The 14242-nt window shown below is 39.2% G+C and overlaps 1 protein-coding gene across 1 annotated transcript in view; it reads left to right on the forward strand.

Annotated features, from left to right (window-relative positions):
• EXT1 (exostosin glycosyltransferase 1) overlaps positions 1 to 13948 on the forward strand; it is a 362793-nt gene extending 348845 nt beyond the window's left edge. The window contains exons 9-11 of the mRNA XM_044004472.1: positions 1096 to 1256; positions 2858 to 3029; positions 13364 to 13948. Of these exons, the coding sequence (XP_043860407.1) occupies positions 1096 to 1256; positions 2858 to 3029; positions 13364 to 13549 (519 nt within the window). The 3' untranslated portion in view covers positions 13550 to 13948. The remainder of the gene's footprint in view (positions 1 to 1095; positions 1257 to 2857; positions 3030 to 13363) is intronic.
• Positions 13949 to 14242: the final 294 nt, after the last annotated feature.

Below are 14242 nucleotides of genomic sequence, written 5' to 3' on the forward strand. Positions count from 1 at the left end.
CAGTCGTTTTTTTCAGCTGTCATCCAATTCTCTGTGACCCCATTTGGGGTTTTCTCGGCAAAGATACTGGAGTGCTTTGCTAGTTCCTTCTCCAGCTCGTTTCACAGATGAGGAAACTGAGGCAAATGGGGTTAGGTGATTTGCTTAGGGTCACGCAGCTAGTAGATGCCTGAGACTGGATTTGAACTCAGGATGATGAGTTTTCCTCACTCTAGGTCCTGGGCTCTATCCACAGCTTTTCACTATTCATGAAGCAAGGATATGTCCAGCATTGCAAGGTGATTTCTGAACACTTTAACATCCAAAATAGAATGTAGCACTTGAGAACCGGGGAAAAAATCCTACCAACCTGGATTTTAAATATTTATTTGCTAGCCACAAATGATTCTTGGAAGCAGGACCACTGCTTAGGAATTCTAATTGACTAGGTTACTATATACTTTTGAAATAATAAAAATGCATTTCCTTTAACAAAACAAAAGTAAATTGGTTTAAATTTGTTTGCTGTATATGTTTTCTAAATTTCACTTTCTTATGCCTCCACCTGCTGTAAACACTGTAATTATCATTCTTGATTATGTCAAATCCACATAGAAATTCTCATATTAGAACTTGCCTTTTTAAAAAAAAATCATCTTTAAAATCTATTTTATTTTGAGTCCATTTATTTGAATTGACTCTGTTTTACTTGGACAGTTATAACCAGAACCACCAGTGTTTGCAAATTTATTTTCATTTATTCAGCAATACCTATATACCTCCTGCAAATTGATAGTCGTGTCCGCCTCCAAGGAGGGGGGGTGGCAATCCAAACCACTGTGGTTCCCCCTGAGCAGGCGGAATTTCTACAAGGACCTGTCTGAATTTCTATTTCTGCTCTGCAATGCTCTGAGCTTCCTTTAACAGAAAACATTAAAATGTGCATAATCACAGGGCAAAATGTCAAGTAGTCAGTTTAATTTACTGATGAATACATGGAATTAATGTTTTGCAACAGTCCCCGGATTTTGCATTCTGAATTAGCGGGGAAGGTAATGTTTTGTTGACACTTGTTAACATTGCTGATTACTTGTTTGGCTTGTGTTTTGCCTGCAGGTGGATTTTGCCTTTACAGTGTGGCAGAGTTTTCCAGAGAGGATTGTAGGGTACCCAGCTCGCAGCCATTTCTGGGATAACACTAAAGAACGGTGGGGTTATACGTCTAAGTGGACTAATGATTATTCCATGGTATTGACAGGAGCTGCTATTTACCACAAGTAAGCAAACCAGATGGGGCTGTCCTGGAATGCTGTGTCAGGTTAGGCTCTGTCTGTAGCCAGAGCTGAAACTTGGCAGTCATGTTCAGATCACTTGTGGGAGTTAATTAGTTAACTTCTTGGCTCAGCTCAGATGGCCTGGCTGCCCTAACTCATATATGGAGAAGCCTCTTAGCATATTGCCTTCTCATTGTCTTAATACAATAATCCCAGCATGCTTGGGGAATGGGTTATCCTGGTTAATTGACTTTATTTTTTTGTTTACTCACAGTTAACTTTATGGTTGCAGCTTTTGTTGTTGGCAGTCTTTTTAAGAGAAGTACAGTAGAAGCCATAAGCTTGTAGATTTGGAGATAGAAGGGACCTAGTCAACCCCCTCCCCCACCAATCTTTTATAAATGAGGGATCAGAGGCCCATAGTGGTTGAAGGACTTGTCCAAGGTCACACTGGTAGTCGTCCAGGCCCTGGTGGTTGCTAGTGCAACCATGTTCAAGTCACTTCAGCCCTGAGAACCTCAGTTTCAACATCTGAACAATGGGGGGACTGATACTTGTACAACCTTCCTCAAAGGGTTCTTCAGAGTGCTTTATTAACCTTCAAGCACTATGTAAATATGAGTTGTTTTAAAGAGAGAAAATAAGTGTTAATTAATATGTTACCCTCTTCTATACTACAGGAGGAAATGCCAGTCATAATTGAGTCTTTGATAACTGAGGATCATTAAGGGCCTTGAGGTTATAACTTCAGATATCATTTGGCAATAGTCATTAGATTATAGGCTATAGTGCTGGAAGGGATTTTTGTGACCATCTGGTTCAACCTCCTCCATTCATCAATATGGAAACTGAGGCCCAGAAAGGTTAAGTCTGGCCAAGGGTCACACAACTTGCAAGTAGCAGATCCAGGATATGACCTGGATCCTCTTACTTCAAATCAAGTCCTTCCATGACACCATCTTGCCTTAGTCCTTTAAGTATACAAAACATAGATGATTCTGTTCTGGGCCACTTGAGCCCAAAATGCTCCCTGAAAGTTTTGGGTTTTTTTCCCTCCAAACAAATTTCTAATGTCACTTTATTTCTCTCTCTTGAAAGTAAAGTTGAGAGGAAAAACTTCTGGTTAATTGAGGAGTCCAGCTTATTCAGTTGCAATCAATCTGAGTTCCACCAAATTGTGTGTTTGAAATATTTGTACTGTGGACCACACGTGGTAGAATAGTATATTCATAGTATCAAGGACAAGGATAGCCATGTAATGGACTTCTTGGGTGAGGGATGCTCTATAGATTGCTATGATTTGGTTTGAATTTAAACTGCATCCGTGGAATCATAAAGCAAGGTCTTTCACAGTTAATAAATAATATGTAAGTTATTCCTCTTGCTGTTTTCAAGTGTTCAGATGTGCTTCCCTAACAGGTTTGACCTGAAAATGTGTTAGCCTGGTGAGCCATCACCCCTATTTTTGATCTGTGACAAGCCAATTATAATGATTTATTTTAGGGTCCAGCTGGCTTCTGTGTCTTTTCTATATGTGCGAATCGCATATCTTCCCATGATGATGTCCCCACATGAACAGCTATTTTTGTCCTTTGGTTTTGTAGATATTATCACTACCTGTACACTCATTATCTGCCAGCCAGCCTGAAGAATATGGTGGACCAGTTGGCCAACTGTGAGGACATTCTGATGAACTTCCTTGTGTCAGCTGTGACGAAACTGCCTCCAATCAAAGTGACCCAGAAAAAACAGTATAAAGAGACAATGATGGGGCAGGTGAGGGTGGCTGGAACTTACTTTGTCTTGTTTATTAACAGAGGGTTTAAATGTTTCCTTAGCTGAAGAACTCTTAAGACTTAACAAGGTCTTGCCAGTTGGAAGATGAAGATAAACAAATTAAACAAGTCCAAACCTAGAGAAGCTAAGGGAGTTTTAAAATTGGAACATATGAGATTAACCCAAAATTTGTGTTTCCTTCCCAACCATATCAAAGAAAAGGGAGAGGAAGGGAAGGGAAGGGAAGGGAAGGGAAGGGAAGGGAAGGGAAGGGAAGGGAAGGGAAGGGAAGGGAAGGGAAGGGAAGGGAAGGGAAGGGAAGGGAAGGGAAGGGAAGGGAAGGGAAGGGAAAATGCTACTTATCATCTGATTTAGGACACAATATGAAGAAGATTTTTAATAACTCCTCCAGAGTTTGTGTAGTCAGCTATTTCAAGATCTGTGTAGTGCAAGAATTAAATTTGTTGAACTTGGAGTCAGGAAGACCTGAATTCAAATCCTGCTTCCAATACTTCCTAGCTTTGTGACCTCAGACAAGTGTCTCATCTTCTCTCATCTCTAAAATGAGGATGTTAGACTAAATGACCTCTAGTATCCCTTACAACTCTAAATTGATGATACTATAATCCTAATTTACATTAATTAATTGTAAACCCTAGGACCAAGATCTCTTCTCAAAGACTCTTGGTGATACAGAGGACTTTGGCATGTTCTACCCAGCTAGAATGCCATCCAGGATGGCCTGAGAACCATACTGGCTGAGAGCAGAGAGGTTCGCTAACACAGCAGCTACAGTATCCTGAATTTCTTTTGTCCACACCAGTGCTCAGAAGTTCCAATTCAACAAGCTTGTATTAAGTGCTTTACTATATGCTGGGTAATATAGCAGGTGTTGGGTAAAAAGACAAAAAACAAACAGTCTCTGTCCTCAAGATATTTACAATCTACTAAGGGAAAACAGGTTGTTATACAGAGAAGGAAATACTACATAAAGATATCTACCAAGTTAAAGATGGAATTTGGTCATTATTAGTGAAGGGAGTGCCTACATGGATTAAGTTACAGGCCCTTGAAATGTTGACATATCATGGCTAGTTAATTTGATCCACAGCTTCTTTAACATAGACTTATGGGTAAATTTTGATTGTGGTTTATCTTTAATTTGGGAACAGGATTGTTAACAATCACAGTAATGTGATTTAGAGATTTAACTCCCTACCTGTAAGTCTCATTTTTTTTTCTTCTTATTCCTTCCCCCCCCCCCAGGGGGAAATGAGGGTTAAGTGACTTGCCCAGGGTCACATAGCTAGTAAGTGTCAAGTGTCTGATGCCAGATTTGAACTCAGGTCCTCCTGAATCCAGGGCTGGTGCTTTATCCACTGCACCACCTAGTTGCCCCCTGTATGTCTCATTTTTAACTCATGCTTGTGATCCTGATTTAGAATATGATAAATTAATGGTCTTCCTTGAAAGCCTTACTCATCCTGGTGCTGAGGTAACCTTCAGCTCTCAAAGATTATGTCAATGGAGCATCTGCTCTCACAGGTCCTATCAGGCAAGAAAGGCTCAGTGGAGTCTGTCCTTGGAGAACCTACCAGAATTTAGGGCTAAGGGGGAAAAACTTCAGCTATAAAGTCTAAGGACCTGGTTTCAGACCCTGCCTCTGCCACCTATTTACTACCTATGTGATTTTTCACATGTAGTCTAACCTTTTTGGCCTTCAGCTTTCTCATCATTAAAGTGAGAAGGGAAGCACATGGCATCTGAGCTGCCTTCCTATTCCACAACTGTGGGCCTATGATTCTCTGAGAATTAATAGAGAAACAGCCACAAGGTGATGAATTATTTTGGCCATGCTAATTCATAAAATGAGGAGAAAATAATAATGACCTTTTAGACATTTTGCCCTTTCTAACTGCCATAATGATGCTGTCTGGGGGATAGGAAAAGGAGATGCATGATGCACAGAGTGAGAATTTGTAACATGTGTCTTAGGAAGGGGAATTCCTTTAGTAAGTAGATCACAGGTCTTACCAATCTAAAATTGTCAATTCTTATCCACGCGCGCACGCGCACGCGCGTGTGTGTGTGTGTGTGTATGAGAGAGAGAGAGAGAGAGACAGAGACAGAGAAACACAAGAGAATGAACTTGAAGGAAGACAAACCTAGATATGCCCAAAAAATAATTTAAAGTTTTATGTTCCAAATTCTTTCCTTCTCTCCTCCCTCCCTGAGCTGGTGAGCAATCTGATATAGGTATACATATGCAATCATGTAAAACATTCCCATATTAGTCATTTTGCAAACACCCTGTTCTTACAGATTATATAGATCAGTCCAGGTAAATCTAGAAACACCTGACTTAGACTTGGTCAATTCAATGAGGCACATTTGAACATCCCATCTTAACACAATTCTATAGCTCTGTCTGGATATCTTGTGGCAGCAAGTAATTGAAAATAACATAAACTATTTCTCTTTTACAACAGCCACAATTTAAGCAAACCTAAAAAATTTCAATTTCTGATTTTTTTTTCATTCACAGAAGGTGCTTTGATAATATCTAATTTTTATTTATTGCATTGTAAACATTTTTTAAAAATGTCCAGGTTGCAAATCATATAACTCTTAGTATATATTTTGTGCCTTTTCTAGTGACTTGCGAAATTTGTCCAATCTAAGAGTGCCAGTTGTGATTATAGTCAATTTTAACACTATTTGGGACCATTTCTGAATTTAGCCAGGCATGTCTAGCTATGCCTACATTCTATATTTGTCATATACAAAAAAAAAAATACTCAACTTTTGTTCATCCAATTTGTCTGTCTTTTTATATATATATATATATTTATATATATATATATATATATATATATATATATATATATATATATATATATATATATATATATATATATTGTGACAACCTAGAATGGTCACCCAGCCTGGTGACCACAAAAGCTTCCTTTTCCTTTCTTTTGTCATCAATTGAAATATTCTTTTTGTCTTCCTCCTCCTTCTCCTATCCCCCTGCTGCCTGGGATTGGTTCCATTACCATATCCCATTCTTACTTTTCCCTCAAGGTCTCTGCCATGGGGGGGGGAAGGGGGGAGGTTAAAGTGCTAGGACTGACAATAGTGAGGAAAGAAATATATTTAATAATAGCTCATATGGAGGGAGGGAGCATCATGGTACAGTGGATAGAGAGCTGGTCCAAGAGTCTTTAGAAGACCTGGATTCATGCCCCACCTCTAACACATAATGGGTGTGAGTCCTGGTCAAATCGCTTAGTCTCTCAATGCACCAGATAGCTTTCTAAGACCAAATCAGATCCAGCCCAAAATTTGTGTAGAAATTTAAGATTTGCAAAACAATTTCCTCTTAAGAACCGTGTGTGTGTGTGTGTATAGAGAGAGATGATATAGATATATAGAAAGAAGATAAGAATACATACATATATATATAAATCACATATATAAGAATCCTATTTATGTGAAATATATATTAATATATGTAAAATTCAGATATATTATTATCCCCATTTTACAGGTAAAGAAACTGAAGCTCAGAGACTTTCCCATGGATACCCACTCAGTGTCAGAGCTTAGATTTGAACTGAGGTCTCTCTTGGCTTGAGTTTCAATGCTTTGACCATTACCCCCAACCCAGTGACTGCTCCTCTCTTCCATGCTGCCACCTCTGGCATAGAGCTTACTTGCATCTGGAAACCAGCAGCTCATTCTCTTTCTCTCCAGGACCCTTTTCCCCACCCTAACTTCTGTTAATGAAATGCTCAGCCCAGCTTGAAGTGGTCCTTCTTTTAAAGGGTAGAAAATATATAATAGTTCATTTATGTAGCACTTTATGGTTTACAAAAAAATTACGCACATTATCTCATTTGATGAATAATACTTTAGAACAGCCCTCTGTATGCCAAAAGACTTGTTTTGTTCCCAAAAAAAGGGATTTATGTGTTTAACGTGTGTGCTTATGCATATGAATGTTGGGGAAGGAATAGCTAGGAGGCAGTCATTTAACCCCCTTTCATAAAAATCCCTTCTAAGAGGAGTTGATTATTATTATTATTATTATTATTATTATTATTATTATTATTATTATTATTATTATTATTATTATTATTATTGTATGTCGTGGATCCCTTTGGCAGTCTTCTTTGGAAGCCTATGAACGCCCTTCCCAGAATAACGTTTTGTTGCCTATATTATAATTGAAGGAAATTCTAAATTTTAGTTAGAGGTTAGTGAAAATAGAGATGTATTTTTTCCCTATCCAAGTTCACAGGCCCACCAAAATCTATCCACTGACACACTTTGGAATCTGTAGATCCCAGCTTTGGAGTCCCTGCCCTAGAAAATACTTTCAAAAAGCTGTGTGGGTATGTCAAGGAAAAAGTAGATAAAAAGCTGTGAGACTGAATTCTAGTCCACATCGAGGCAGGGAGGAGGAAGACCCTGACCAGCAACAAAATATTCATTTTTATATTACAATATAAAATAATGACTGTAGAATCATTGATTTAGAGCTGGCAGTGACCTTGGAGGTGATGATCGAGTCTAACCCCTCCATTTATAGATGACAAAACTGGGATCAAGAGAGGTTAAGTGACTGGCCCAGGGTGGTAGAGCTGACTCAAACTCACTTCTTCCTATCTCCAGTTTCTAATGCTCTGTCACATCTTAAGATGGCACCTCCCTGGCTTCCTTTAAGTCCCAACTAAAATCCCATTTCCTAAAGGAAGCCTCCCCCAATCCCTCTTAATTGAAATGTCTTCCCTCTGTTGATTACTTCCTATCCTGTATACAGCTTGGTTTGTATGTATTTGTTTGTACATTGCCCATAGACCTACCCTTAGATTATAAGATTGAAGGCTAGGAATTATTTTTTTGCCTCTTTTTGTTTCCCAGTGCTTAACCCAGTGCCTAAGCACATAGGTGCTTAATGAATATTTGTCAAATTGAATGAAATACAACCAGCTATCTAGCTCAGGACCAAGAAATATCACCAGGAGTTTAAGATCACAGGATTTTTTTTCAGGGGGTGGGGTGGGGTGTGTGAGGCAATTGGGGTTGAATGACTTGCCTAGGGTCACACAGCTAGTAAGTGTTAAGTGTCTGAGGCCAGATTTGAACTTAGGTCCTCCTGAATCCAGGGCTGGTGCTCTATCCACTGAGTCACCTAGCTGCCCCCATGATCACAGAATTTCTGGCCCCTTTGCTCCTTTCTCCCTTTCTAGAGCCTCTTGCTTCTATCTCTCACTACCTCATGTGGCTCCTAACCCCAGAGTGACCGTGCTTGCCAAGTGATAAGGTTATCCCTTTTCTTATTGTAGACTTAGTGGGATCCCAAATTGGAATTTCAGAATATTTTCCCCTAAGAACATTGTCACAAATTATAGAATCACATTCTAAACCCCAATCTACACTACTATATGCTTCATGAATAGTATAGATTCCGTAAGCTCCGATGGGATGACTAGGAAACATCACCGCCATCTGAAACATCGTGTCTATGGGAAAATTTGTTCTGAATTCCATGCAACTAATTTACACATGAACATTTACAGCACAATCTGTTCATAAATCTGGAACTGCCTCTTAGACGTACACAAAAGTTAGTTTGTTGAATACTTATGTCACTCAGGCAAGGGGAAAGAAACACCACACCTTAAGTTTAGGACCTGGGTTCAAACCCTGCCTCTTATACTTATTATCCAGCTGACCTTGATAAATGTCACATAATGCCTCCAGGTCTCAGTTTTCTCATCTGGCAAACAAAACAGTTATATATTATGGCTTATGAAGTTCCTTCCAGCTTTTAGATCCATGCTCATGACATCTTCCAGAACATAATTTAATTCAATGTAAACTGGGCTCCATTTAAATGGTAACAAGTTTTACTTAGGAAAGAAAGCGCAAACTGCTTTGGATTCATCTAAACCATACAATTAAGGTTTCTTAGGTTTTATATTTGCATAATAAGTATGCACATGGAAATTTGATCATTTATTGATAGAAGAGACTTGTCCTTATTAGGAGACAGTTGTAGGGCTGTTTACAACTGCAAGAACTGTTATTTCTCTTTTGAACTAAGGAAGCCCACTTAGTCTTTATAGCTTTTCTTTGCTTTTTAAATCAGAGTTCTCGAAGCATGGCTAATTCACAGGCATCTTCTAATAAATTCATATTTAAATTCTGCATTTATTGAGCCCTTAATATTTGTAAGGGAGGTGCTAGATTCTTTGCTGTGTTGATTCCACTTCTCTCTACAGGTAAATTGGCATTCACATTGCGGGGGGAGGGGGATGAGGGTTAAGTGACTTGCCCAGGGTCAGACAGCTAGCAAGTATCAAGTGTCTGGGTCTGGATTTGAGCTTAGGTCATCCTGAATTGAGGGCCAGTGTTTTATCCACAACATTCACATTTTTAACAGCATAGACTCTTTGGCTGGTTTGTGAGTGGCCCTAAATGACCTTCTGGAACTGAGTATGGCTCATCTAAGCAACTATAGAGTTATACCAGTGAATGGGTTGGTTTCTAAATAATGATCATGTTATTGTTGTTGTTGTTCAGTTGTTTTTTCAGTTGAGTCTAACTCTTTGTGACTCCACTTGGAGTTTTTCTTGATTGTTTGAAACTGGAGTGGTTTGCCATTTCCTTTATTTCAGCTCATTTGACAGATGAGGAAACTGAGGCAAACAGGATTAAGTGACTTGCCCAGGGTCGCACAGCTAGTAAGTATCTGAGGTCAGATTGGAACTCAGAAATATGAGTCTTCCTGACTCCAGGCCCTGCAGTCTATCTACTATGTCACCTAGCAGCCCCAAAGGCCATGACAGAAGCATAAATCAATGCACATATCTGCCTGTTGACTTATTAGAACAGTTTGAAAAATACCATTAATTAGGCTTTCCTCAAATTCATTTTTTCCAAGAAAACCTTATTTTCAAGAATCTGACCTTGCAGGGGTTGGCAAACAACAGTAGGAGGGCAGATCTGGCCTGCTGTCTCTTTTTGTGAAACTTGTAAACCAAGAATAGTTTTTCATTTTTAACCACAATAAAACTTTATTTAAAAATGTAAAGTCCATTCTTGACTTAAGCACCATCCACAAAATTTGGCATCCTGTGAGCTGTAATTTGCCGATTACTGGCATAGAACAATGAGCACTAAATCTGGAACCGGAAGTCTTAAGTTCAAATTTCACCTGTGAATTTTACTACCTGGGTGACTTTGGCTGAGTCCTTCAACTTTCCTGACCACAATTTCCTCATCTATAAATGAGGAGGAGGTTGGACCAGACAGCCTATGAGGCCCCTTCCGGCTCTTGAGCTATGATCTGATGCCTAATTAGTACTAGGCAGAAGTTCTGTGGAAATTTAAAGCTATTCCCCTAACCCCCTCCCCCTTTTTGAGTACTACAAATCCATCAATCAACAAGAATTTTTAAATGCTACATGTTAAAGAATAGGGATACCAAGAAAAGCAGAAATAATTCCTTCCCCCAGGGAGCTCACATTTAGTTAACCCCAAAAGAAATTGCCATCCTCCCCTCTTCTTCTTAGGTACTTAGAAAGTAAATTAATGAGGACAGCCATCCTTACTACTCATCCACGATCAATAATTCCTATCCTGAGTGGGCAATGACTGTTTGCATAGCTGATTGTGTTTGGTAAAGGTACCGGTGGGGCAGGATAAGTGAAGTGAGAAAGGCAGACATCTTTAGTTTCAGAAAGCAGTGCTTTGAGTACAAGAGCCCCTTAAAAAGAACGTGAAGTCTATGGACAATCTTAGTGGGTGAAAAAAGATAGTTAAAGGCAGCTCAGTAGAGGAACTTAATGGACACCCCTAGCTTAATGAACATTCACCAAAGCTGCCCATTAAACAAATGTTTAAAATGTCTTCTCAGCAGAGGGCATTTGCTAAAAGGAAAAAAAGGTTTCTGATGGGACACAGTGCAAACCTTAAAGAAAATGTGTGGGCTTGGGTTCTTCCACCTACCCTTGTATGGGTATGTACCATACCCAATATGGTAGTTTTCAAATGTTTTGTTGATGGATGTTTTCTTATTTGAAAAAAAAAAAAAAACAACCAGTGAACAAATATACCCCTTACTTCCCTTCAGTCAGCTGAAATAAGGGTGGGCCAAAAGGCTGGGGTTTTTTTTGTTTGTTTGTTTGTTTGTTTGTTTGTTTTTTTGGTGAGGCAATTGACTTGCCCAGGGTCACACAGCTAGCAAGTTTGAAGTGTTTGAGGCCGGATTTGAACTCAGCTACTCCTGACTCCAGGGCTGGTGCTTTATCCACTGCACCACCTAGCTGCCCGAAAGGCATTTTGTTTTAATAACTTTTTGAATTTTTTTTTTCTTAATTTTTTGCTATTTACAAGTTTTGATTTTTCACACATAATATAAATTCACTTCATATATATATATGTACTGCATATGATGCTATGCTATTATAAATGAAAAATAAAGGAGTTATTAAATATTGAAACCCCTTTGTGACTTTTGACTTACTCTGTAGTGACAGTTTTTGTACTCAGTCGCCAAACTGGTGACTTTTAACATCATCCTTATTGTCATCATCACTTAATGTTGAATTAGCATTTTAAAGTTTGCAAAGTGCTTTTATCTATTTGATCCTCACAACAACCCCATGAGACACTATGGTTGTGGGCATCATTTTACAGATGGGAAAACTGAAGATGAAAGGTTAGGTCACTAGGCCAAGGTCACACAGCCAGAGGAAAGATTCAAACTGAGCTCTTCCAGACACTACCTAACTTGCCTTTTCGATTCTGTGAACTATCTTAAAAAGCTTTATAGTTGGGGCATCTAGGTGATAGAGCACCGGCCCTGGAGTCAGGAGGACCTGAGTTCAGATTTAGCCTCAGACACTTGACACTAGCTGTGTGACTCTGGGCAAGTCACTTAACCCCAATTGCCTCACCAAAAAACAAAACAAACAAAAAACCTTTATAGCTTTTAGGCATAAATCAAGGTTGCAGACTAGTTGATGTCAGCATCATGAAAGTTCCATTTAACATTTTAACAACAACAAAACCATTAATTTTTATAAAAGGGTTAGACATGAATTTGGGGATGTGGTGACTCCAGAGTTTAGGATATGGTTAGTAGCATTAACTTTCATTTTATAGCAAAACAAACAGCAGAAGCAACAAAACCTAGAAGCTTCAAGAGGAGAACTCACTTCTTCCAAGCTATCAGACTACGTATTCCAAGCTATCAGAGGAAAATTAGATATTGCGATTGTACTTCTCATCTTTATATGCATTTTGTCTGTGATTGGCACTGTTGACTTCTGGAAGATCAACTGCAGACATGAAAACTTGTGGTTGTGTCTGTTGAGTTCAAGGACAGAGGCCTGGACACTTGGATTTAGTTATTTGACTATGTGCAAATCTCCTAATTCCTTCTGAGATAATATATGTAAAGCTCTTTGCAAACCTTAAAGGGCAATATAAATGATAGCTGTTATATAAGGGAGAGCTTCTTGATAATTAGAGCTATAAAAGTGGGAAGGGCTATTTCCCTCAGAATAGAGATGACCTCTCTCATATGAAGACTTTGAGCACAGGCTAGACGGTCTCTTGTCAAGGTATGTTGTAGAGGGAATTCTTATATTGGTATGGGTTGAATTAGAGAGGCTCAGAGGTCCCTTCTAGCTCAGAAAGTCTAAGCACCTAGGTAGCATAGTGGATAGAGTCCTGATCTTGGAGTCAGGAAGACCTGCATTCAAATCCTGCCCAATAATTGCTAGTATCATGACTCTGGACAAATCACTTAACCTCTATGTATTTCATGTTTCCTATCGGCAAAATAAAGGTGTCAGACTCAATGGCCCCTTGATTCACATTGAATTAGAGTTCTGGTAGAAAATCCAAGTTCAAATCCTACCTTAGATATTTATTAGCTATGTGACCCCAGTAAAGTCATTTAGCCTCTGCCAGCCTCAGGTTCCTCCTCTGTAAATTGGAGATAAACATAGCACCTAATTCCCAGACTGAAATGAGATAATGTATGTCAAATGCTTTGTAAACCTGAAAATACTATATAAATGTAAGCTTTTATTTCAGCTCTTCATCTGCTATCCTGTGGTTTTGTGACTGAGTCAGGAACCCAAACCAGAATGTCCCCCCACCCCCACACTCACCCACCAGTACACTTCCGTCAGACTCTTAAATAGCTGGTGTTACCCCATATCCATGTCAACTCCTTAATAATAACCTCATTTCTTGGTCTGTGTAAAGTCACTCAGTTATCTCACCCCTTCCTCTCCTCTTCTTTCCTCCAGACTTCTCGGGCTTCTCGTTGGGCTGACCCAGACCACTTTGCCCAGAGACAGAGCTGCATGAATACGTTTGCCAGCTGGTTTGGCTACATGCCGCTGAGCCATTCTCAGATGAGGCTCGACCCCGTCCTCTTTAAAGACCAGGTCTCCATCTTGAGGAAGAAATACCGAGACATTGAGCGACTTTGAGAAGGAAGTCCTGCCAAGTGGGGGGAGGGGAAGGGAGAAAGGACTGGGGTCAAGCTGCTCTCTCTTCCCAGTGCAGATCCGCTGACACGCGGAGCTAGACTGTGCCAAGTAACAGAAAACACACACACACACACACACAACACAACACAACACAACGCAACACAACAAAAAACTTAGACAAACAGAACTAAACGGCCAAGGGGAGACGGACTCCCTGCTCCTGGGATTGATTGCACTGGACTGCAAACTCACCTCACAGGCTTCTGTGTCCCAAGACTAGGTTGTGTACAGTTTAATTATGGAACATTAAATAATTATTTTTGAAATGATTGCTATGCAGGTTTAAACTTTTTTAATGATCAAAACTATTAAAAATCAGAGTTCTTTCTTTAATCAAAATTGTGTTGGTCGTGAATATTTCGAGGCTGCTTTTTTATTTTATCTATAAACCTCACTCCCATTAGTTAGGCTGTTTTCTTTGCAGAATTAAAGGCTCAGACACCATAGAAAACAAAACAAATGCTATGCTCGGAGTAAAAAAGAATTCCAAACAACTGCTGAGTATAAGGAAGAAAAATATTAAATAATAAATTTTACTCATAAAAATGTGTATTTGTAGGTTGGATTTTCAAATTAATATTCAATTATTTCTCCAAAATATCAATGCTTGGAGATGAGAGTACAGCAACTTTT

The sequence above is a fragment of the Dromiciops gliroides genome, chromosome 1, assembly GCF_019393635.1.
Source record: "Dromiciops gliroides isolate mDroGli1 chromosome 1, mDroGli1.pri, whole genome shotgun sequence".
Classification (NCBI taxonomy): Eukaryota; Metazoa; Chordata; class Mammalia; order Microbiotheria; family Microbiotheriidae; genus Dromiciops; species Dromiciops gliroides.